The 25,157-nt window shown below is 45.6% G+C and overlaps 2 protein-coding genes across 2 annotated transcripts in view; both read right to left on the minus strand.

The window, feature by feature from the left end:
• Window positions 1–469: 469 nt before the first annotated feature.
• Window positions 470–9,132, minus strand: NCF1 (neutrophil cytosolic factor 1). The gene is made up of 11 exons (XM_039732987.1): window positions 8,988–9,132; window positions 8,452–8,532; window positions 8,062–8,137; window positions 6,669–6,834; window positions 6,482–6,537; window positions 6,054–6,176; window positions 5,587–5,694; window positions 4,660–4,777; window positions 3,949–4,056; window positions 2,272–2,414; window positions 470–1,371 (listed from the first exon to the last, which is right to left on the minus strand). Exons 1-11 carry the CDS (start codon window positions 9,057–9,059, stop codon window positions 1,253–1,255), a joined length of 1,170 nt encoding a protein of 389 aa, XP_039588921.1. The 5' UTR covers window positions 9,060–9,132; the 3' UTR covers window positions 470–1,252.
• A 5,715-nt stretch (window positions 9,133–14,847) lies between these two features.
• The window catches only part of GTF2I (general transcription factor IIi), a 69,029-nt gene continuing 58,719 nt past the window's right edge, over window positions 14,848–25,157 (minus strand). The window contains exons 27-34 of the mRNA XM_039732894.1: window positions 24,843–24,950; window positions 23,938–24,021; window positions 22,940–23,123; window positions 21,979–22,007; window positions 20,543–20,605; window positions 19,112–19,150; window positions 16,786–16,860; window positions 14,848–15,353 (exon numbers count right to left, since the gene is read on the minus strand). Coding sequence (XP_039588828.1) covers window positions 16,802–16,860; window positions 19,112–19,150; window positions 20,543–20,605; window positions 21,979–22,007; window positions 22,940–23,123; window positions 23,938–24,021; window positions 24,843–24,950 — 566 coding nt within the window. The 3' untranslated portion in view covers window positions 14,848–15,353; window positions 16,786–16,801. The remainder of the gene's footprint in view (window positions 15,354–16,785; window positions 16,861–19,111; window positions 19,151–20,542; window positions 20,606–21,978; window positions 22,008–22,939; window positions 23,124–23,937; window positions 24,022–24,842; window positions 24,951–25,157) is intronic.

The following is a 25,157-nucleotide window of genomic DNA, read 5'->3' on the forward strand; positions in this document are numbered from 1 at the left end:
AATTGGGAATAAAAACTGCTGAAAAAGCTTATGAAAACCCCTACAAATATCTGTAAGCCCCAACTATCGGTGTGCAGTTGGAGGGAAAATTTCCCCCACTGTACCCACTGCTGTATTGCTCATACTTTACCATATTAATTAATAAATTGATTGCTGCTTGAGTATTGGCCTACTGAAGCTTCTTATTTATACCACCAGGAAGAAGCTGCTGGCCTTTCATCCCCATAGCTAAATTTCCTCACTGCCAGCATTTTTTTGAAGATTCCCTTGCCCAATATCCACCTGGAGGAGCACTTTTCCTGCTGCCATGTCCACACTGCTCCTCAGGGTCTATCAAGTGTCTCCCCTTTATTGATGAAAACCACAAAAATAATTCAAAATACAAAGAGGTAATAGAAGGCGTGAAAAACGCCAATCACTTGTTTCTAAAATTTTAAAAGTTTAATAGTAATAAAATGGTTATAAAAATAGTAATATAATTAGAGTAATAAAATTTGAACAATTGAGATGAGGACAATATGAGACACTAAAAACAAAGAGATACGGATGTCCAGGTACCTTTTTCTGGGCAACACAAGTCTGAAAAAGGACCCCTCTTAACAGAGGATTAACCCTTAAAAACAATCACCTGTTGCACATTCATACACCTCAGAGATGATGCATAAATCCCATTCAAACACAGGATTCTGGTCATTCCTCTTAATCCTTATGCCATCTTCCTGTCTGAGCGAGGTGGGAAGAAGTTAATTTTCTGCTGATAAGGGAGCAATAAATTCCCTTTCTCTGAAAGATTTAGGTGTCCTGTGGCTGCTATTTGCTGCAAGTCCTTTCTTACAATCTTTCACAACATAGTTTCAATTTTAACATTATGTTATAACCTAAAACTATATTTAACACACTACTTAAGAAAATTAATACAGCATAACTTTCTAACATAACACATTCAATATTCATTTTAATACTTGTGAAAAGCCAATCATAAAATACACATTTTTCAGAGAAGGGCATGTAGAGACAAGGACTTGGTGTTTATAAGGAGCTGGTAGAGCAGGGCTGGTCCCTCCTCAGAGTGCTCTCAGGACACCATGGGTGGGTGAGGTGGAGGATGAGGAAGGGCACTGGGCTGGGCTGATGTGGCCCCAGCCTCCCTGGCCTGTGCTGGCTGCCAGAGCCACCTGGATCCCTGTCCAGCTCCAAGCCTAGCTGCACAGGAGCTGGAGGAGATGAAGCTTTGGGTGGCTGGTGTGGGGGCTCACAGGATCTTCCTCCATGTGCTCTCCGTGCAGCGGTTCAGGATGAGCTCCTTGCTGGGACGGGGAGGGACAGCAGGCTGAGCCTTGGGCTTGTTGTCCTCCGGCTCATTTTTCTCAACTGCAAGTAAAGATGATGTACAGATGGGTCAGAGCTCTGCACCACACACCACCCTCATGAACATTCAGCAGCTTCCTACATCATGGCCACCAAAGCTCCTGCCTCTCCTCCTGTCCCTGCTGCATGTGTGGGTCTTCCTTAGGTCGTGGTGTCAGGGTGCACCCAGCAGTGCCCTGCTGGGAGCTGTGCTCAGGGAAAGCCTGTCTCTAGGTCTGCACCAGGTTTGCCCATCTTTAGCTCTGGGAAGGTCATGGATACTGCATGGGCACTAGCAGATCTAAAGCGTGATGACTATCTCTCTCCTTCTTCATGAAGAGAGCCTGAACTGGTAGAACAAGAGGGAGTGGCTTCACACTGTCAGAAGCCGGGATTAGATTAAATATTAGGAAATTATTTTCTGTGAAGGTAGTGGGGCACAGGTTACTCAAAGAAACTGTGGCTGCCCTGTGCCTGGAAGTGTTCAAGGCTAGGTTGGATGAGGCTTGGAGCAACCTGATCAAGTGGAAGCTTTGAATGAATTGGTCTTTAAGGTCCCTTCCTACCAAAACCAAATTCTATAATTCTATGGTTCTTCATGTAACACTTCCTTCTGAGGGCTCTGCTGACAGCCAACACACATGGCAACTGCAGTGGTCATGGCAGCACGGGGGAGGTTAGCAACAAAGGAAAGCACAGCTTTCAAATGTGGGCTGACCTCTTCCAGGACCACATTCTGCTCTGTCTGACTTATAGACAGGGGTGAGAAAACTCATTGAAAGAAACACTCCCTGCACAGACTTTCCCCATGGGGAAAGGGCAGGTGGGCGTGGTGTGACCTCAGTGTGCCATCCTGCTCCAAATGCCAGCAGTGGTGGGGGGCATGGGTCATGCCTGCAGGATTCCAGTTCCATTGAGACTTACTGATGACATTGGCCTTGTTCTGGGAATTCCCCCGTATTTTCCGCTGGCTCTGGATGTACTTCTTGCTGTTCCTCCTGTAGGTCTCCTGGCTGATTTGCTTCCGGCCCTGCTTGTGGATGCTCTTCGCATTCCGGATGGTGGATCTGCAAGGAGTGAGAAACAAAACTTTCAGTTTTCATGCCGGCAGCTCTCACACCACACACTTCCTTTCCCCACACTTCCTCCTCTGCTTCACCCAAACCCCAGTTTCTGCTTTTGGGTTTTGCCTGGTGGATGCCAGCCGTTGAGGCAGCCACCAGTGAGACACAATGTACGATGTGTTCAGAGGCAGCTGGATGGTGCTCTGCAAGCAAACGCTGAAGGGTGACCCCTGAGCACAAGTAGTAATGATAGGGATTGGTGAGGAAGATTGGGCACAAGGCTGGAAGGATGAGATGGGCATGAGGTTTATCCAAGAAAGCCCCAGAAGTGATCTATAGCTCTTTGATGAATGAACATACAGCACCTATCCCGGCCACAAAATTGAGGTCGCTGCTGTGGGGCTTGGCATGGCTCCCTGAGGCTCAAGGGTCAGGTGCAGGGGAATGGAGTATGGAGCAGGTGTCAGTGTGCACCCAGATGGGCGGTGTTCAACCCACAGGAGAGAAACTACTGAGAGAAGTGAAAGACTGAGCAGCCTGGGGCTGCTGCAGGGGAAACCCCAGCACTGGGGACTGTCCCTGGGCAGGCACAGAGGCCTCTGCTTTGTCTTCAGTGCCATGGCAGGAGTGAGGTGGTTCCTGATGTCCAGCCCATGGCATTGTCCTCCTGCTCTTCTCAAAGGAATGTGCTTCTCTGCCTTCAGCCCCTTCCTGGTCTGAGCACATACCCCAAGTCACAGCAAAGCTCTTGCCCATAGCAGGTCACCACACAGACAACAGGCTTGGCCTGGCTGCCAGTGCCACTGAGGTAGCAGTCACAATGCAGGGGAACAAGCCACTGTCCTTGGAACAGGCCACCTCATCTCCCCCAGGGCTACCAGCAAACATCTCTGTGGTCAAATAGGTGGATCTGGACCATTTTACACTGTCTCGCATTCAATCCATGCTCCAGCAAAACTGGATTTGGAGAGATTTTATAGCAGGCCTGTGTCATCTTGCAGAAAAAAGAGACAGCAGCAAATTCAGCCCTTTTTAGCCATTGTCTTTGCACTGGAATTAATGAGTTATTATTGCTTTTTATTTTTTTAATCAAAATAAAATCCCTTGCATTAGCTCAAATCCTCCTGTTAGATTAGGCCACTTGGCAGCTCCATTTAGTCAAATCTCTCCTTGCCTCTGAAAGATTCAGTGCACACACGTAGGAAGCAAGAAAATGGCCAATTTGAAAATTAAACAAGGTTAGCCCAGAAAAGAAACTTTGCAGAAGGACAAGGAGAAATGCACCTGACGGGTGGATCTGTTGGAGCAAGGATCTTGGAGCCCTGCATCAGCAATGCTGGGGTGCCTGTGGTAGCTGGGGAGCACAGAGCTGGTGGGAGCACAGCCCTGCTCTGTCTGTGCCCTGCTTACAATCCTCCAGGCAGTTCCTCACTGACAAGGCAAGCAGGTGACACCACAACACCCTGTCTGGTTTAATTTCATCTCCCTCAAGGAAGGGGGAGATGTTCTTCTGCCCTCTGCACAGAGCTTCTCCTACCTCCGCGGAGGAGCACCCCGGTTCCTCAGCTCACTCTTCACAGAGGTGTTCACCTCCCCAGCCTTCTGCAGGTACATGGAGGGGTAGTAACCTGTGGTCTCATCCTTCCTGCAGTGCAACACAAAGCAACATCACTTGCAGTCATGGCTCTGCAACCACCTCCTCAGTCCAGGAGAGAGATTTGATCATTCTTGTGGGTGGTCACAGAGTCCCAGAATGGATTGGGACTTCATTCCAACACTCTGCCCCAGGCAGGGACACCTTCCCCTAGAATAGGGGAAGTACTTTTCCAAGCCCTGTCCAACCTGGCCTTGAACTCTTCCAACTCACACCTTCCATGACTCATGGTTCAGGCCTGTCCCTTGCTGGTGCCATGTTACCTTGAATATTCTTTGCAGCTGGGATAAAAGTTGAGGTTTTGCAAAGCAAAATGTGCCAAAACAATTAGAGGCAAAGTAACAAATATATGGTGTTTTTTTTTTCCATCTGCCTCCTTCTTGGATATTTCTGAAGCCCTCAGGAGAGGAATCTCCAGCTGAAATGTTTGAGATTTGGCAAAGAACAGACTCTGAGGAGAAGCCCTGCAAAAGGAAGTGGTAGGCAGTGGCACCAAAGGCACCTTGGCTTTCAGAGCCCTGATGTGGAGCACCATGGATGTCCCTTCCCTCTGCCTGTGTGCTTCTCACCTGAGCTCTTCATGACATCTCTCACCTGATGACCCACCAGCCATCAAGGAGCTTGTGGATGACTTCAATGGTATCACCCTCCTTGAGGGTCAGCTCATCCTCTTCCACAGCAGTGTAGCTTTTCTGGACCACGTACGCTTCACCTACACATGAAATGGGGATGGTGGATTATGTGCTGACACCTCAGGGATGGGGGCTGAACCTCCCCAGCCACAGAGAAGAGGAGGCACCAGAGCATGAGGAGGCACCCTACATTTTAGGCAATACTCAGGGTGCTTCAGGTTTGGATTCAGACTTCCCCCAGTCTTGTCATTACCCATGGCTCATCCCAGCCCCTTCACCATCTCTCCAGAAGAAAACTTTTGGGTGCAGAGGAAGCACTCCTATCTCTACTCGAAAGTGTGTTCAGAATTCAGGTGGTGAAATAAGGAAGTGTTGTGCTAATAGAGCCTTTTCCAGTGTTGTGAAACCCTCAAAGCTGAAGCCTGTTGAGCAATGGGCACAAGTCTGCAGGATCCTTCCTCTGTTCCACGTGATAAAGCCCTCCTGTCACGGCAGGGCAGTGCAGGGGACAGGGAGCAGGGCCAGGCCCTGATAAGGACAGCACAGAGGTGAAGCACTGTGAATGCCTGTGCCTGATTTGGATGCTGCACCATGCTCTTCTGCTAACCCAGCACCTCAGCCTTCACCCAGCCAGCTCAGCATGGCCACTGGGTAAAGATCAGCCAAAACACAAATCTAATGCTGAGTTGCAGGTCATGGGAAGCTCCCAAGGTTGACACTGAGGCACCAAGCCATGAGATTTATCCCTCCTGGCAGTTCCTACAGCAGCATCTCTCTGCAGTGATCCTGCTCAGTCTGAATTGCCCAGCTTTGCAGCCATCACAGTGGAGAGCCTGCAGCAGGCTGTGCTCTGACACACACACACCCCCTGGTCACCCCAACATTTTACCTGCATAGTTAGGCTCCTGCTCTTCAGACTCATCGGGACCATCCAGTGGCTCCAGATAGGCAGCAGGTACCCAGCCTCGTTTATTCTTCAATTGACAAAACCACCAGCCTGCAAAGAAAGCAACCATGGGCAAGAGCAGAGAGTGTTGTGGGGACTGGCACCAGGTCTGTCCTGGCCAGGGCAGGTGCAGGCATCTCCATGTCCTGGACCAAAGGGACAGTGCTGGGGCCAATCTCTGTTGACATGGTGCAACCAGAGAACTTGACCAGTTCATTGTGCTGCTGCTGGGCAGGAAGACAGGCTGAGGCATGACAAGGATATTGCCCAGTTTTCTAGAACTGCCCCTCACCCTCAGCCTCCACTGCCATAACTAGCTCACATGCTGAAAGGGCAGTACTCATTCCCGCTGAAATTGTGCCAGGGAGTGGGCTGGCCCTCAGGGGCTCTCCTGGGGGGTGGACACATACCATTCTCACTCTTCTCCACGACATCCACCATGTCCCCAGCCTTGAGAGCCATCTCAGACGTGGAGCTCTTCTCATAGTCAGCGATGGCTCGGTACGTTTGCAGGACAATGGGGCCCGTGATGTCTGCATGAGAGGAGTGACAGATGTTCCCTCTTCCAGTCCCCAACCCAGAAACATCCTATTCCAGACAGGCCAAAAGCAGCCCCAGGACATCCCAAGGGCCCTCCCAGCCTCTTTCAACCCCAAACCAACTGGATTTCAGGACAATGACTAATTCCTCCCCTAAGGATTTGGCTTCCCCACAGCTGCAGCAGTGGCATAGCAACCATGTTCTTAGTGAGGGTATCTGCCATGGAATGACAACCTCTCTCCCCAGCAGGCTTTGCTGCTGCTGAGGCAGCCACTTGCAGCCCTCTGAGACCTCTTACCAGTCAGGCTTTTCTTGGAATCCTTTGTCAGGAGGAAGACCTCAGGCTTCTTGATCCTAGACAGGTCAGAGCAAAGGCAGCTCAATGCCAACCAGCCCTATCCATCAGCACCCTCCCTGCAGGCTACTGCCAGCATCCAAGGCCAGGAACACAGATTTCCCTCAAAATAGCAGGCAGCTGGACTCACTGGCTGTCTGTGACAGGGTTCATGTCATCATGACGGACTTTGAAGAAGTTGACCACATGCAGGCACCGGGAGATCTTGTGGGGCAGGTTCACCAGTGTGTAGCAGTACTCAGCCAGTGTGCCCTGCCTGTTCTCAGTTGAGCGCTGCCCATCGAACCACTTTGGGGCTGGGGAGAGGGAAAAGGGCTCAGAAAAAGCAGACAGAATGCCTTATTTTTAGTACTTTCCCAATTACACTGCTCTGAATCGTTAATTTTGCCTGGCAAACAAGTGGGTCTGGCCCCAAGGTGCTGCATGGCTGCATTGTGCCAATAAGGTGAAGCTTTGTAGGAACACAGCTCATACAAGCCCAGCAATGATCCTGTTTGACCATATTTCATTTTTAGGGTAAGTCCTACACGTGTGTTCAGACTAAGCCCAACTCCTGGGCCACAAATACAGCAGAGGCACCAGGGCACCAAGAGGAGCTCAGGGGACCAGCCTGCAGTCAGAGGAGAGATGTTTATCCTCCCACCCACCTGGTTATGGTGCTCTTGCCTCCAGAGCTCTAAAACACTGCTGGCAATCCTGACCCCGAGCAGTGTTGAACCGCATGGTGGGAGGTGTTTTTGTGTGGTCAGTGGCACCCATGTCCCCCCAGCAGTCTGACACCTGTCTGCTCCTCAGTGCTCGCAGTTCCCCAAATGGAATAAGGATGCTTTGACCAGCCCCAGCACCGTGGGGCAGCATGATGAAAGAGGCCCAGCACGGTGGTTGGTGTTAGTCCATTTGCAATGGAACCCCCCCAGACTGGCACCCACACTGCATAGTGCAGGCTTGCTCCTCCTCCAGAGATGTTGACCACAATTGCAGCTCCTTTTCAGACTCCCTTCTGCTTCCTTTAAAGCAGGAAATTAAATAAAATGGGGAAGTTTTCTAACATGCTTTCTAACATCTTGCTTGGAGACAAAGTGTCAGCTGTTCGGATCAGGGGTTCATTCTCTGTCACTGTAGATATATTGCATTGCTTCCTCTTACAAAGTATCTGTGTTGCCATGAGGGCATTGAGCCAACACCAGTGATGGTGTCACCAACACAGGGCTCAGCTCAGCTCCACTCAGTTCAGCCTCCCCAAAGCCAGACACTTTGCACCAGCCAGGGATCACAGGGGTCACAGCTGACTCTTCTGGACATGCCTCTGGGATGCCTTCAGAGAGCAAGGACAGGGTCTGCAGGGCTGCTGGTCTTGGGAAGAACCACTGCCACTGCTCAGATCTTACTGGGGTTTTGATTTCAAGCCTGGTGTACAGGAAATGCTGCACCACCCACCTGTCTGAGAGGCAGCCAGCACAGCTCAACCCACCAGGGAGTTCCCCAGCTAGCTGCAGTTTCTATTCACCCCCCTTGTCCCTCACCTGGCAAGTGCGGGATGATCCGGTTCTCTATGTTGATGTCCCCGGATTCAATGGGGAACATCTCCTTCAGCGCTTTCTGCAGAGCAGAGCCAGGCACAACAGTGAGGATGGCACAGGGGAACACGCTGTGACGCCCACTCCTCTGCCCCTAGCTTGACTGCTTTCCTGGTGCTCGCCCTGCTGCCACTAGCATGTCTTGGCTGGATCCCACACCTCGGCACTGTGTGCCCAGGGACACAGAGCCATTGGCTCCCACCTTCAAGGGGCAAAAGAGATTGAAGAACTGGACCCAGGAGCCTCTTTTGAACGTGGTTTGCTTTGAGGCAATTTTGGATGGCATTCACTCTCCCTTTTCCCCACCCCAAGCCTATGTGTCCTGGGGGGACTCACGTGGAACTCGTATATCTCAGTAAAGCGGCGGTAGACGACCTTTTCGGAGAGGTCATTCCACTTCACCAGGAACATGTAGACCTGAGGAGCAAAGCAGAGGCTGCAGTTTTGCAGGCAAGTGAGACACCACTCCCCACTGTGCCCGGGGAGCCCTGTGGATGGTCCAGCTTCAGATAAAATTGAATGTTTTCCTTCCACCACCCCAATGAAAGTAGTTCTGCCTGCCAGCAAATAAACTGAGCACTAGGGGAGTTGGAATGGATGGAGAGGGGACAGAACCATGCAGGTGGGGGGAAACAAAGAGGAAAAAGCCCTTTCCAAAACTGCAAAGTAGCCAATGGCTTGCAAAGGAGGTGCCTGAAGTCTTGTGTGTTCAGGACAGTTTAGTCTCCGGCTGCCTGCAGCTCATGTTATCAGCCATGACCCCCTTAAAAGGAAGCGTTTAGGCTCTCAGCCACATTTACCTCAGAACATTTGCAGGCCAGGGCTTTCACCCTGGCCAGTCCTCACAAGCCAGAGCGCTGCTGAGTACTCACATAGTGCTGGCTGGGGAAAAACCTTTTCTCGTAGCCCAGCAGTTCGATGTGCCGGATGAAGGCGTCCCCCATTCTGCTCCTGCCCGCAGTGCTCTGCTCCGGACCCTGCTCCTGCCTGGCCGGGCTGTCCCCTCCCCTCTGCCCTCGCTCTTAAAGCCCTGGGGAAGCGGAACTGCCGCTGCAATCGCACCCGTAATTGTTCACTCGCTGTGGTTTGTACCGACCGGGGCTTCCCAGCCCAGCCCAGCCCCTCCAGCGGCTCCGGGCTGCGGAGGAGCTGAGCGGGGAGACCTCGGGGATAGCCTGGAGGGACCTCTGGAAGCAGAGAACAGTGAAGGGTGAGGGTCAGGCTGGCTGCCCTGACATCCAAAGGACTCCCCTGACTGCTGATGCTGCCCCGTGATGGCACAGGGGTCAAGGACAATGGAAATGGATATGGATTTGGATATTGGATATTGGATATTGGATATCGGATATTGGATATGACAGCCAGAGGCACCTTCACGCTCTCTATCAGAGCTGGAACGGCTGAATGGAGCATGTAATGCACTCCCTGAGCCCCAGGAATGGCAGTACTGCCTGTGTGGGGGGGATTGGCAGGTGGGGAATCTGGGACATAGCACAGCCAGGATGGGGCAGCCACGGGCTCAGTGTGCAAGAGACCCTCCCCTTGCATCACCATTTCCTTTCAGTCACTTGCAGCTTCTTCAAAATCTGCCACCAAAAGGTTCCCTTGAGGAGTCCCCGAAGACCTGAGTCAGTCCCAGCCCTGCTCACCACCTTACCGGGGCGCAGGGCTGAATGGGAGAGGACCCCAGGCACAGGGAAACCCCGCTGGGAGAGCAGGAGAGTCCCTGCTAAGCCATTCTGAAATGCCAGTGCACCCACTGCATGTCCTCCCCCTTCTCCATCCTCAGCCCTGAGCAGAAAGACCTGAAAGGGAGGTGAGAGCTGCAGGGATCAATTCCACACTGCTTGCAAGCAAAGGTGTACCCAGGAGTGCTTTTGTCCCCACCAAGGGCACCTCAATTACAGTGGGCACCAGAGGTGGGCAGAGCCAGGCCCTGCTCTGCACAGGGTCCTTGGAGGCGCCCAGCTCCAGCCAGCTCCATCCCCTCTGCAAACCTGTGCCCAGTGCAGCCAGTGTCCCCAGCAGGCCAGCTCGTTGCCATGAGCTGGGTGTTAGAGCAAACCCAGCCAGGAGCAGAGATGCCTCAGGCAGAGGCAGGACCCTGTTCCCTGACCCTGGCAGGCAGCAGCCCCAACCCACAGCAGAGCTGACAGGGGCTCTCCCCACTGAGCAGCAGCAGCAAGCCCTGGCACAGGATCAGCCCAATGCCCTTGTTAGCTTGTAAAGACAAAAGCTTGCTCTGGCCACATTAAAAACATCAAATACTGACTGTAGCCCTGCCCTGGAACTTGGGTGTGGTACTTGCAGCTGTGCAATAGTAAATGGTCATTTACATTTGGTTTCTTATTTTAACAGGGGGACTTCCCTATAGGCAAGGGAAGTCCCTTGCATATTACAGAACCACAAATATTAAAAAAGATCCATCCAGGGCTGTTTGGATTCTGCTCAGTTAGTCACCAGCTAACTGCTGCTTATGCAGAACACCATAAACTTTGTCATAACAGCTAATTTCATAACTACAATTGTTTGTACTAAATTTAAACTCCATTACAGACAGTACATTTCTGGAAACCTCTTAATTCATAGTTCCTTCCTGTTTCCTCATTCTTCATCCTGTATGTGAGCAATGAGAGGTTTTAGATGCCTTCATGTCCGAGAAGAATTAGTTCACAGTGAAACACCACCTGTAACTCTGTGTGATACACTGCTGAGTGTTCCATCAAATGTCTTACATGTCTAATATGTGTCAAGAAGCAAGATTTTAAAAGAAAATTCTCAGAAGAGAAACATCCCATCTGAACAAGCCAATTTCTTTTGGTTTTGCACAGTCTGGTTTTTGGTAGCAGGGGGGCTCTGCTTGCAGCTGCTCGAAGCTGCCAGATGTCAGCAGAGCCAACCCCGATGGCTCTGAGGATGGACACGCTGCTGGCCAAGCCTGGGCCAAGCAGAGATGGTGGTGACACCTCTGTGATAACACATTTAAGAAAAAAACCAAAACAAAGGGGGGCATGCACAGTTTTTCCTAGACAAAGAAGAGGACATGTGAGGGAAAAAAACCTTGAGATGCCATGGCCAGTGGGGAAGGAGGGAGAGGAGGTGCTCCAGGTGCTGGAGCCAGGATTCCTCTGCAGGCCATGCTGAGACCATGGGGAAGCAGCTGTGCCCCTGCAGCCCCTGGGGATCCATAGGGGATGCAGAGATCCACCCACAGCCCCTGGGGATCCACGGGGGATGCAGAGATCCATCCCCAGCCCCTGGGGATCCACAGGGGATGCAGAGATCCACCCACAGCCCCTGGGGATCCCTGGGGGATGCAGAGATCCACCCCCAGCCCCTGGGGATCCACAGGGGATGCAGAGATCCACCCCCAGCCCCTGGGGATCCACAGGGGATGCAGAGATCCACCCCCAGCCCATGGGGAGGTGCCCATGCTGGAGCAGGTGGATGCCTGCAGGAGGCTGTGATCCAGTGGAAGACCCAGAGAAGACAGGGCCCTGCTTCCAGGCTGGAGCAGCCTGTCTTTGGAGGACTGCACCGCATGGGAAGAGAAACCCATGTCACAGCAGTTTTGGAAGGACTGCTGCTTGTGAGATTGGAACCACATTGGAGAAGTTCATGAAGAACTGTCTCTCCCATGGGAGGGAGCCCATGGTCTCATGGGGGCAGGACTCCTCTCCCTGAGCAGCAGGGATGATCTCAGGTGATGAACTGATCCAAACCCTCTAGCCCTGTCTCCCTGCACTGTTGGTGGATGGAGGGGTTAGGGGCAAAATGGTGGTTTAAGGACTTACTTTACTTCTCAGTATCCTCCTCTGATTTAGCTAGTAACAAATTCACTTTGTGTCTCTAAGCCAAGCCTGGTTTGCCCTTGGAGTGTTCCCTCCCAGTCCTTATCTCAACTCATGAAGCCTTCATTAAATTTTTCTCTCTCCTCTGCCCAGGTGTGGCAGGGGAGGGCAAGTGAGCAACTTTTTTGGGTGCCTAGCATCTGGCCAGTGTCAAACCATGTAAGTTTATTGAGTTCATGAACTGATTCATGTTTTTGGAAACAAGGCTTGGATCTGAACACAGGATCCCGTTTTGAGAGAGATGGAGAAGATCCATGTCCTCCAGACCAAGCTGGCAGCAGTGCTCTCAGCAAGGCCCCATGCTCTGAGTGGGAACAGCACACACAGGACTCCAGAGGATGGGTTTCAGTCAAGGCTGTTGTAGTGTTGGAGGCTAAGAGTTTCTTAGGCAAATGGACTATCCTCTTTTTGGCACTGCTCCACCCAAAACTAGTACCAAAACCTCTCAGGATATAAGAGGAGATGGAAGGAATGCCACCCTAATCTTTGTTCAAAATGAAATTTTTGATTTTTCAGTAGTGTAAATTTCAGCTTCATTCATTACAGAGCCAAGGGAGGCCTTTCTTATGTCACTGACACCACAGAGCTGTTACACAGTCACAGAAATGTGAGCCTGCCCTCTTCCTTGGCTGTGGGTCTCTGATGGGACAAACAAAGAAGAAGAGGTTCAAATTTTATATGTGGAAAACTTCAACTCTCAAGAGGAAAACACTGGCCAGCAACTACATCACAGATATTGGACCTCAGCTGGTGGGTATGCTGTGAGAAAAGGCAGGGTGCCACATCCAAGGGATGCCCAGTTCCACCATGGACACCCTGAACCCTACACTACTACTTGGATACAAAATTCCCATTTAAGAGAAAGGTCTACTACACAGGACAGTCTTTTAAAGTTCAGTAAAACATGGGAAATAAATACTTGTCTGCTCCTTCGTCACCACAAACCTTCCCCGCTGGCAAAAAACTAGTCAGAGCTCTTGTAAGTTATTGGAATTTAATTTATTCATTTCTTTATTAGTACAACAAAGTCTTCTTAGAGCCTCTTATGTACTACTAGTTTGAAAATGAGTGAGATTTTCATACAGGGTCAACATCTTAACAGTCTGCTAATTGTTAGGACTGCAGGTAATTTCTTAATATTGAATTGATATTTGGAAGGTAAAAATACTGGTGCAATCATTTTGTCAGACTAATTTCTCTCAACTGGATATAACCCAAAATGTCTGAAACCAAAGAGCCTTCAGCATTGAGTGCCAACCCCTCAGCAGTACTGCCCACCCAGCAGCAAAACTCACAATGCCCACCGTGTAAAGACTCCAGTCCTTTCAGCAAAACTTTCACTTCATTTTTCTTTCAGCTCCTGCATAGAGTTTCAGCAGAGCCACTCTGCTGTTACACACATGACAAGGCAACACCCTGGAATTATTTCTTTTCCCAGTTCCCTTGCTGTGGCACTGCCCTCATTTTGAGTGAGCACTAACAGCTCCAGCAGCAATGCACAGCTGGCAGGCAGCTGTGCTGGAAGTGCCTCCTCAAGAGGGCTCTGAGCAAAGAAGGGGTGAACCATCCTGCCTTTTCAGAAGGGGAAGTCAGGCCAGCTGAAACCTGGGGAAAGCTGCATTATGTCATTTCCCCATTCTAAACATGTCCAGAAGCAAGTGTGAAACCTGGTCCTGAAGTACTGCTGGAGGTTCATTGGCTCAGCACGTCTGTTCCAGTGAGCAGCAGGAAAATGGGCTGGTGGTTATGATGTGGGCAGTGCTGGGTTAGCAGCTGAGGTACAGCAGGTGGACTCATTCCATGGGCTGGGAATGGCTGGCTGCTGAGGCAGGAAGGAGCAAGGCACCAGTCACCACCAGCTCCCAGCTGGAGAGAAGGGAGGTAGGACCAGGATGAGCTTTTTCAAAAGGCCTCAGCATGGAGCTGCCCCTGCTGCCACCACCAGCACAAGGTCCCAGTATTCAAGTGGGAGAGCTGCATGTTGTGAAACAGAGGCAGATGTCCTATAGGGTCTCCCTTATCTCCAGAATGACAAAAATGTGCTGCTCTGAATTTACCTGCTGAATTTCAGGTTGCTCCCATGGAACAGACACTACACACAATTGAATTTAAGGCTTCAAAATTTTCCTTGAAGGTCCAATCACCTCCCCCACCCAGAGGGGGACTGCAGTCTGAACAGCACAACTGGACCTTACCTCTCTGCTGGCAGGACATAACCATGCTGCAGCATGTTCTACCTGCCTGCAGAATTACTGCTAGGACTTGGTTTGCTGTAAAAGACATAACTGCATGGACAGTCTTGAAAAACATCACAAAGGTTTTATTTCTTCATCAGGGAACATAATTTACCACTTGTGCATAGTGCAATCATCTCAAATTAATGCCAGTAAAATAGAAACCTTTGCAAATAATCTGCATTTTTAGAAATTATCATATAGCCAGAACTGTACATCTCCTACAGTTTATCAAATTTGAAAAAAAAAAAAAAAAGACGTTTTTACATATTGTGGCACTTAACCAGGACCACAGGGGACTTAATTTAATTGTTATATTCACAGAATATTCAGCGTTTTTGACATAATAGGACTTAGAGCAGGCTGTAGCAGGTTTCCATAACTAGTTCTAGGTGAACAGAAGAGCTTCCCCACAGCCTGCAGCAGAAAAGCTCTCACACAAGTCCACACAGCTACTGCCTGTGGCAGGACTGTAAGACCAAACCCACCATATGTAAACTGTGTGATACTCTGATATAACATGTACTTACTACTTGGAATTAACAGAACAAACTATGATGAGGTTTCATTTCAGTTGGTTCCTAATCCACACAGTGGAATATTGACCATTTCACAGTCTGTCTCATTAATGCACACTAACCATCAAGTGGATTATTTTATCTTTTATTTAGGAAAAACATATTAATTGTGATAGATATAATAGGAAAAATTAACTCAAATATACAGATACTGTTGTCCAATGAGACATTAAAGTTATAGCTGAAAATTAATGTAGAGTGTTTTTTCTCCAAAGTAAACAAACTGAACTCTTTGCAGGAATTTTTCATTAGAAAAGTTAGGATGCATTCAGGTACAGTGAAATTCAGCTTTATTGGAAAATATAGACAGCCTGAGCTAAGTCCCTGTTGATTTTAATCCCTGCCATCTCCCCAGCACCACTGCATGAAATTTATTCATTAAAATATATTCCAAAGTAAACTCAGACAATCCAAATCTACAGTCATTATTAGGTCAATTCACAGAACTGCTGAAAAAGTAGACATTTCTATATAATAGTACAAAAGGGTTTGTATAGAAGATACTTCTCTTATACAGTTATATTACACAGCTCTAGACAGGCCGAGCAGCTCCTCTCAGAAGGGGCAGCTTCTGACTAGGTAAGAGAAATAAAAAAATTTAAGTTAGTTTCATTGAAGCCTTGTGCCTTATTACAACTATGAGCAGTTTGTATTCTCTTTTCCTGTTCTTTAGGCCTAGATTCAGCAAGCATGCAGAAGCTGAATATTGCTCTCAATAAATATGAGACTAAATGTGTGCTCTAGTAGTCTCTTGTCAGAATTTAGAACAAATATTTGTTTTAGTATAAATTCAGCAGATGGCCTAAAGGATCCAAAACTCTGAACTCCAGCAGCATCAAATTGTGCAGCCATTGCTCAGACAACGTTTTTGTGACCTTTAATAGACAAGTGAGATGGTTTTTTATATCTCACTGCCTGCAGTGTGCCCCGTGACAAATCAGTTTGTCCTTTAGTATATTTTATCCTGCCAGATTTATGACAAATACCTCCAACACAGACTTCACTGATTTAACAAGAGCACCACTGCTGTGCCTGTAGAGCCCAGGGCACAGTTGGGATGCTGGTTTGTCAGCTCCTGCAGCTTTCCACCACATCACTTCATTGTCCTGGGCTGTGTTTGTGCTGCACCAGTGCAGGGCCAAGGCTGTGCCTGGGCTCCAAAAACTCAGATGGTGCCAGGGAAGAAACCCACAGGCTCCCCATGCCAATGCTTCATTTAACATCACACCAATCAAACACTGCTTAATGAGGAAGATACTTGGGTTCAGTATTACCAAAAAACTGAAATGGGAAGAAGTACTCCCATGTTCTTTGCATGAAGCACAGAGACTCCAAACCACGTGGGTCAGCATTTGAGATTTGGTGATATGATAGCATTGCTCTCCACCATCACAAAAACGTAATTTTTAGGAACAAGTGACGTTAAAAATAGAGTAAGAGAAAGATTTGGACATTTGTAATTTGCATTGTAAATTAAACTAGGCTTCCCATAAAAGTTTAATTTATGAAAAGAAAAGAAAGAAAACTTTTAAAGGAGATTAGTTTGTCATCACAGTTAATAGCTTTACTGAGTGTCCCAAGCTCAGACAATATTGCAATCACAGTGAAGAGCTTTCCTGCTCAATTACAATTTGGAGATGTATGTGTATTACCAAGAATAATAATGCTTTTCCACAAAACTATGTCAGAGCTGTTCATAAACACTAATTCCCTCAGCTTTCACTTGCTCTGCTTCTGAGGTGTAGGATTACCATCACACATTTTAGGCCACATTTTTCTAGGACTTTCTCACAAATTTGAAAAATGTGCTTTGTATTGTATTTGGATAAGTGCAAAACATCTGACATCTTATATGTGGGAACTGAGACAGATACAATAATTCCCAACTAAAGTACTGGCACCTTCTGACATTCAGTATTACACTTCATCTCGCCTTTGCCCAGCCAAAAATATAAAAGTATTATTCCTTGACCAGTGTTGACTTCAAGAAACACTAAATTATTTTACCCAGTATTGATGAGGTCTATGATGTCAGGTCTGGATCATGCTTTACTTGAAACTTTTCTTCTGTTTCTGTGTTATCTGTTAAAAAAGTAGTAGTGAATGAAAAAAATGGAACTACCCCACCAATTTTGTTAATGTTGTACTTAAGTAAAAATGCACAAAAACAAGAAAAGCATTCATTATCTCTTTAAACTAATAACAAATAAAAGCATATTCACAGCAATCTGATTCTGTGAAAATTACCTTTTCCACTGCAATGTAAAGCACCTTAGGATCTTAGAGCACTCTAGTGTTAATGAATGGAAATAAAACTGGCATTAGTAGCACTGCTTCTGTCTCAACTAGATACAGATTTCTGCATTGCTCTATTTCAATCTGTCCAAAACAAATTTTAACCCTAGCTAATTTCCAAAGTACAGTAGCACACAGGAAAGCATTATGATATGTTTTGTTTTGTTTTAATCACATTGGCTAAAGCATTCATCACCTTTTGATACAGTTTTATTCATTGTAGGGATGCTTGGAGGTAAATCAAATGAATCTCATGTCTGTGTAGCACTGTCCATATGACCCAGAGCCTGGTTCTGTTCTTTTTACAGACAGTATGATGTTGGAAGGAAATTGGTTTCCCCTGAAGTTATTTGGAAGGTTTGGTATGAGAGTAATTCTTCACTACAAAGCCAGGCTGTTTCACCACATGATCATTTTATACCTTCCAGCCTAGTTCTGAAGTGATTTTGCCACTGCATGCCTTTCACAAAAACATTTCTGTAGTTAGTGTCTGAAGCCAGTTTTGGATGACAAATTCATAACTCAGCTTTTCTATTTCTTCCAAACCATCACACTGAAGGCCCACAGCTGATTCTCTTCCACATGACAGTATTCAGGAACAAGTGTCTTTCTCTGGCACCATCTAGCTTCAGCAATCCCATAGAGTTTTGGCATAATAAAAATATCTGATGTTCCAGCCTTCAAAACTATGAGCTTAAAATCTGCAGCTCAGCTCTGCTGAGCTAACATTTGTGACTCTAACATTTGCCTTCTTCCTGTCTTGACTGCTGCAACAGGGTCAGTCTATACTCCAAGAGAGACTGACTTAAAACCCCTGGAGTGAACCTGTAACACTCATTCTGATTGAGAATGGTCTCTTGGCTTAGAGCTCAATGGCATGACAGGGGGAGTGAAGCAATGGAGCCTGGAAAGGGAATTTCCATGAAAAATGCAGGAGAAGAACAGGAGCATAGAGATTTGCTGCTTTCTCTTTTGGGGCAATGTAAGCAGGATTAGGGAATGAGCCAAAGTTGAGAGTCTCAAGATGAGAAGTGCTGATGCACAGCAGCTGCCATCCCAGGGCTGCTGGCTGCCACAGACACATCAGCAAACCCTTCCTGGGGCCACCTGACACAAAGGCAGCACCCAGCAGACTACAGAGCCCCTTGGGTGACCTTGGAAGCACAGAGACAGCTGTGGCTGTGCTGACAGCCTGGGGGGAGGCAAAGGCAGCACTTACAGGAGCAGAGCACACAGCACACAGCAGCCCAGCTCTCAGGTCAGTCCAGTATTTCTGATTCACCAGACAAGATGCAAAAACACATGGGGGATACAAAACCTACAGCTCCCTTACATGTATGTATGGGTTAGAAAACACTCTTCACCACAAGGGCTGTCAAGGCCTGGCAGAGGCTGCCCAGGGCAGGGGTGGAGTCACTGAGGTTGAGGCATTTAAAAGCTGTGTAGATCTGGCACTTGCATGGTTTAGTGGTGAGCTTGGCAGTACTGGAGCAACATTTTGACTTGATGCTTTTAGAAGGCTTTTCCAAACGACATGATTCCGTGATTCTATCTGAAAAGGATACAGTTCAAATATATTCTTGGACAATAGGAAAGTTGGATGTTTTCCAGAGTTTAAGTGCTAGAAGAACACCAATGCTCCACTCCTTGCCCCCAGCAGTGTATCCAGGCCAATATGGCATTCAGAGCTCCTGATGATGGCAGTCACTCACTTGCAGTAATGGTGGAAACTACTGCACTGAATAACTGGATGCATCACTCAGGATATTAAGTCAGTCAGAGCCTATGTATAGGCATGACTCACCTAAGTTATTGGTGAATTCGTAGAACTCCTTTGTAAAATTATTTAAATAATAATTTTTGCTGCTAAGTATTTTTCACATGATGCAGCATGATATTACTATAAATGAAGAAATGTGCCAGGAACCAATAAAAGACCTTTTCTTGGTTTTGATTGACCTGATTTTAAAAACAGATGCAACTTTGTTCAGCATTACTTAAAAATATTTCTTGATAGTAACTGAAGACAAACACTTACCTCCTAGAGATACTTTTAAATGGCTTGGTTCAGCTGGCTCTTAAATGAAAAAAAAAAGATAGTCAAATGAATATGAATATAGTTTCAACAAGATTAACCAGATTAGGGAAATCAAGTTTTCCCTCAAAAAAGCACCTTATTTTTCTTAAACAATCAGACTCATATCTCTTTGACTGAGATAAATTTGTTCAGCTTTCTATAGTCTGCAACAAAATAGAAAATATCCCCAAACATTTATTACATTCAACTACGTAACACTTTCTCTTCTAAGAGTGATTCACTGTGGCAGAGATATCACCAAGACCCAGAACAACATCATGTGCATTTGCACAGAATACACCAAATTTGGAACAGCTTAAAGAAGGAGCCACCACTTCTCCCAAGCATTGTCTTTGATGGCAAGGATGTGTACTTGGGGCAGAGTGGGGAGGTGCATAACAGAGGACAGGAAGTATGCTTTAATTCCATGCTGAGTTTGCTGCTATCTCTGCAGGGACTGTAGATGACCATGCACTGGGAAAACCATTTAACCTTTGTAACACTGCAGATGTTAAGGAGCAACAGACTACAGCAAGCTCACAAAGCAGCAGCAGCTGATCTCCTCCCTCCCACACCTCCACATGGAAACAGAGGAACCAGCAGTTTCCTTTACAATAATCTTCATCATACAAGTGTCCCTTACTCTTAAAATGTTTATCAGATGTTTTCTCTTAGTTTCCCAGCTTCTTTGTGTAATGATTCATTCAGTCAATTGCAGAAGCTTTCCCCACACTACACCAACTTAGCATACACATTTTTAAAAGGTATACGAACATTTAAAAGCTGTATTGGATCACAGCTAAGTTGCCCAACCATTGGGCAGGAAAATTAACATTTCCTTTCCTTAACATTAACTAAAGGAAAAAATTAACATTTCCTTTAGTTAATTCACAGCCCAAAGCTAAGTTCCCTGTTCAGACTAAGACAGGTGATGTGTGTGCAGTCCCAGATGCAGTCTAGCAGGGGTTACAGAGCTTGGCAGCAGGCAGAAACTCCACCCAGACCCCTCTGCCAGCTATGCAGGCAAACTTCACTTGGCTGTACCTGCAGACATGCACACATTTGAGTTAAGCAGACATTAATAAACGGATACTGAATTGCCTTTACACACTGCCCCCACTAATCCTTCTTTCCAGCTCACTCATCATCTGTAAAAATCAAATCCAGGAACACACCAATGACACAGCTTGAAGAAAATAGAGGCACTTTCCACTGATGTTTAACAGCTATTAAAGTTATTTGAAGTTTAACAGTTATTGAAGTTAACAGCTATTAATTTCTCAAAATGAAATGGCTCATCATGAGCACCCTATACCTAGGACATGACTGCTAAGGATGTCTGCCAGTCCATAGCCCACCCCTCCTGCAAGGACACGTGTCACACTGCATCACCTGGTAGTACTGCTGTGCTAGTGGCTGCTGCTTCTGCTTCTGCTTCAGCTTCTTCTAGCAGGTCTAAGATTAAACATGATCATTGTTTTACTTCACAATGAAAACAGTTCACATGCAACACAAGAAAAATCTTTGAATCTGCAAATCCTGAAACGTCTCACATGAACAGGTCACTAACACTGTGACTGAGATGCAGTTCAATTCTATCTGTTACAAGAAAAACATTCCCTGTCTTGCCTGCAAGCACCAAAACTTTCCTCTTAAGTTTCCATATGTTCTTTAGATGAAGAATAAATAATAAATAATAAATAAATAATACTTATGAGCAGTTGGCTCAGGGCCTTTGAATCATTCACCTTGGTATCATCAGTATAAGATCATTTTGCTGATAATTAGTGGACACAGATAATGCCCACACCTCATGTGGTCCATGGCCAATCTGCTCCCCCATTCCCAACACTTGTTGACAGCTTATGCTGAACTGACAACAGCTCAATGGATTCTTTAATTTCTGCCTGAATTCCCTGGAAATACTATCACACATTTACTTGCCTGGAAGGCTCCCCCTTGCAGAGAGACCTCTCTGCCAGCTCAGAAGTGCACCTAGGTCTGTGAGCAGGTCAGTGGGAGTCACTGGCAACAATATCCTCTTGAGGACATCTCCTACTTGCAGTGCATGGACCTCAGCTTGTCAGCTGGAATACACTGGTGGCTGAATGCATTTGAACAAACACTGGGTTCTAAGGCTCCAGCTGGGTAAGACCAGTTTGTGACAGGTTATTTGGCCTCTGAATTCCTAACCTGACATTGGTTCATAAAGAACACAACACAAGGGACACTGTAGTGACAGTCTTTGTGGTTTGCTTTTTCTCCTAAATTACATCTAGCAACCAGGTCACAATTATTTTAACCACCAAAATACTTACTATGCCTCTCCCTCCCACTACCCCAAACAATTTCATTGTGAGGGCTAAATTGGCCATGGCACTTCAGCCTCTCTAAAAAGTTATAGTTTCAGCAGAATGCAGAATTTTTCACTGGAACAGGGCTGTGCAGCTACTGGAAAGCTCCTGCGTACTAACTGCTACTGTGATGGATTTAAACCTACAACACAGCAACTCTCATGTAAGTGTGCTGCTCAATCAGGATCCTAAATTTCTTTGGGACTCTGCAGCTGAAAAATACAAAATCAGAGTCTTACATTTTTATATCAAGTCAATGCTAATCTTATGTTGTTTAAATGTAAATTTCTCCCCCTGCCCTCAAGTTAACTGTACATCCATGTTTAGTCAGGAAATCTTAATAAGAAGTACATAGGCAAGAGTTACACATAGACCTTAACAACTTGGGGCCTCTGTCACTAAGACACAATGCAGAAAATGAATCTTGGTAGGTTACAAAAATGCATTTATCATCAGTGTCTCATAAATACTTACGATTGTTAATCACAAGTCCTGGAAACGGTCTGGAAAAAAAAATAAAAATTACTAATTCTAAAATGCACTGCGTGGTGTTCCCTCCCAATGTAACCTCCCCACACCTTCCATAACAGAGGTCGTGCTAAAAAATAGGAGAAAGGCAAGTAAAAGAGAAGGAGTAGTAGCTCTTGGGCACTTTGGTTCTTCAAAACTAGCATTTTGAAAAGTAACATGTATGGGAAGAGCTAAATCCTTCCCTTGGTCACTGCTACTTAGCAAGGAATCACCTCTCCTTCAGGGTTCAATTCAAAACCATATCAAAGTCCTTTTCTAGGTTAGTATATGTCATGATGTGTTGAGAATTCAGACCCCTTAGTAAAATCTAAGAAATTTCTCTCTCTAAGGATAAACTGAAGCTTTTAAATTCCTGTGAAGTCGTCTATGATTTGAGAAGTTACAGAAACTGATCAATTTTATATTTTCAACTCCTCCTTAGAATGATTCCAAAGTTTGATCTGTTTTGCTTCAATGCATACAAATTAACACTGGATATGTTTGTGTGTGTGTCTATGGAGATATACACATACAAATGAACCTCCCTTATACTATAATTGGACAATACTGTACTTTAAAATATTGCATAGTAACCAATGAGCTCTGGACTTGTTTCAAAACTTGATATTATGACTGGGAGAGCAAGGCCCAGAAAACTATAGGACTTTTTAGCATGTTGTGATTAGATTTGAACTCAAATGACAGCTTTCTGTAATATGCAGTATTGGTAATATCCTTTTGTCATACTAAATTGGACATGTCCTCCTTCATTCATGCTAGGAACATCTGGGCTTCATTTGACCTGATGTATTCTTATCCAAAAAGAGCCAACACCTCTTTAAAGATGCACTACAACTTCTAATCTCTCACATTTATTCCAGCTATGGGGCTTGTACTCATAATCTAATTAATGGCAACGACATACCTAATGACAGTGAACTTGATAGACTCTGCTGAATCCAAAATCTTCCTCATTGAGCTGAGTTCCAGATAACTGGGTGCTTTAAATGACACACCTGGAGGCATTCCATCCACCAACACACAGCCAGGGTTGTTAGTGATTTTTCTGTATGGAACTTTCACAGGAAAATTCATACCAGTGGCTTCACCTAAGTGAGAGAGGTCGTGTTTATTTTCAAACCCACAGTATTTATGATTACACTGAAGAAAAAGTCTTCAGATGATTAAAAAACAAAATTCAAACCATGCTTTCTATCAGATCTGAAACTATCAAACTTCACTTGACAATGAAACAATTACAGTGTTGGAAATGAGGCTCTGGATTACATTAATGAACTTTACTATGAGAGCATCAGTCACAGCTCCAAGTCTGACAGTTCAGCACATGAAGAACACAGACTCTGCTCTTAGAGAACAGGGTATTAAAGGAGATAGCTCCATGAAGGAAAACAGCATTTCCTGCAATTCTATGAAAAGAAATTCAATAAAGCCCAAGTGAAGAAATTTCAGATAAGGAAACCCAAGTCATTGCTACTATAAAATGCGAAGTAAAAAAAAAAATCAAACAAAACTATACACAGCAAAAGGGTTAAACTGCATTTTTAAAATTACTCTAATCCCAAGTATTAAGAGGTCAGAATTATGAAGCCCTGAGAAGAATCATGGACTGCCAGCAAAATAAATACTTCATCCATGTTGACATAGAAAAAAGGAAAAGGGAAGGGGAACCATGAACCAATCTAGACTCTTAGGACTTTGTTTAAAACACCAAACTGTCTACATCACTTACAAAAGATTCTTTTTGGAGTCAAAGCACAACATTCATATACAATTCTCAAATTTGTTCATTTTAATGACCACAGATATAATTCACTGTGAGTGAATATTCATTCAGTAACTGCACTATGGACAACATTAATTGCACTCACACCTATATAAAAATGGAGAGTAAAAAGCAATTACCAAATTTCTGGCTAAAAAGATCATTTACTTGCTCTCTCAATTGTTTGGCATTTTCTGCTTTTGGCAGTTGCTCACTTTCATCATCTGGAAGAAATTGTTAGAACAGCATGAGAATTAAGCACAAATTTCCCCCCCTGAAGCTTGTTTATCCCTACATGTTTACTCAAAGCAGGTATACCCAAAAACTTCTAAACAGGGACTGTCTTTGTTCCTCAATTTAGCAGTAACACTGAATAGCAGAAATACACACAAATAGATGGTTGCTAAGAAATTACAGAATCCTAAAATGGTTTGGAAGAGACCTTAAAGATCATCCAGTTCCAAACCCCTGCCATGGGCAAGGACACCCTCCACTAGACCAGGCTGCCCCAAGCCCCACTCAGCCTGGCCCTGAACACTTCCAGGGATGAATCTAGAAATGTCTAGAGTTGATTTTGTAAAGTAATTTAAACCAACAAATTGTATTTTACTTTCTTATGGAATACAGAACGGTATGTGAAGGTAAAAGCAAAGTGATCATTCAGTAGATGGCCATAACATGAAGCAAAAAAGCAGTAATTGGTGTTAAGACAAAGTAGGTCTGCCTGCATGGTCAGTTCAAGTACTGACATCTGCAAGTTGCCAAGAACTGCAAGTCAATACTTAATTTATTGCATCATAAAAATGTGGATACTTCTTAACAGGTGGTTGGACTAAGAATATTCTACAGATGTCACTGATGAGATATTAATGAGTGTTAGATAATATTTAACATCTCAGCTAAACCAAAAGGTAACTTATGTTCCTTCTTGACTGTACTTGTATTTCAGCAAACCAGCTTGACTGTAGGAAAATATCAAACTAAGCAGATATCATGAAGAATATTAGCACAAGTATTATGATGTGAAACCAGACAGAATACACACCTTTTATGGTTACTTCAACAATGTTTACATCTTCAACACCTTCAGCTGTTTTCACTGTGTTTTTTGTGGTCCTTGCTGTATTGGCTTTACTGGAGGAATTATTTTTTCCTAAGAGGATTAATTTAGAAAACATTTATAGAGAGCTCAAAATCTTCAGTTTCATCTATAAAGAAAATATTGCAAAACAACAAATATTGGCAAAGTTTTCAAAGAGGACCTAGTTTCAGTTTCAAAATGGAAGCATTTATTCCATGACCTACCTACCTGACACAATTTTCTACTGGCTATCTGCACTCCTGTCTCTGGTGCCTGTGT

Source organism: Passer montanus, unplaced genomic scaffold, assembly GCF_014805655.1.
Source record: "Passer montanus isolate IOZ18808 unplaced genomic scaffold, ASM1480565v1 scaffold81, whole genome shotgun sequence".
In the NCBI taxonomy this organism is placed as follows: Eukaryota; Metazoa; Chordata; class Aves; order Passeriformes; family Passeridae; genus Passer; species Passer montanus.

Excerpts from the sequence above, each read along its gene's own strand:
- NCF1 (XM_039732987.1), bottom strand. The coding sequence starts at position 9,059 with ATGGGGGACGCCTTCATCCGGCACATCGAACTGCTGGGCTACGAGAAA. Across the intron at positions 8,138-8,451 it reads CTGAGATATACGAGTTCCAC|AAAGCGCTGAAGGAGATGTT; the intron begins GTGAGTCCCCCC and ends TCTGCTCTGCAG. Across the intron at positions 6,177-6,481 it reads TTCCAAGAAAAGCCTGACTG|ACATCACGGGCCCCATTGTC; the intron begins GTAAGAGGTCTC and ends CCTCTCATGCAG.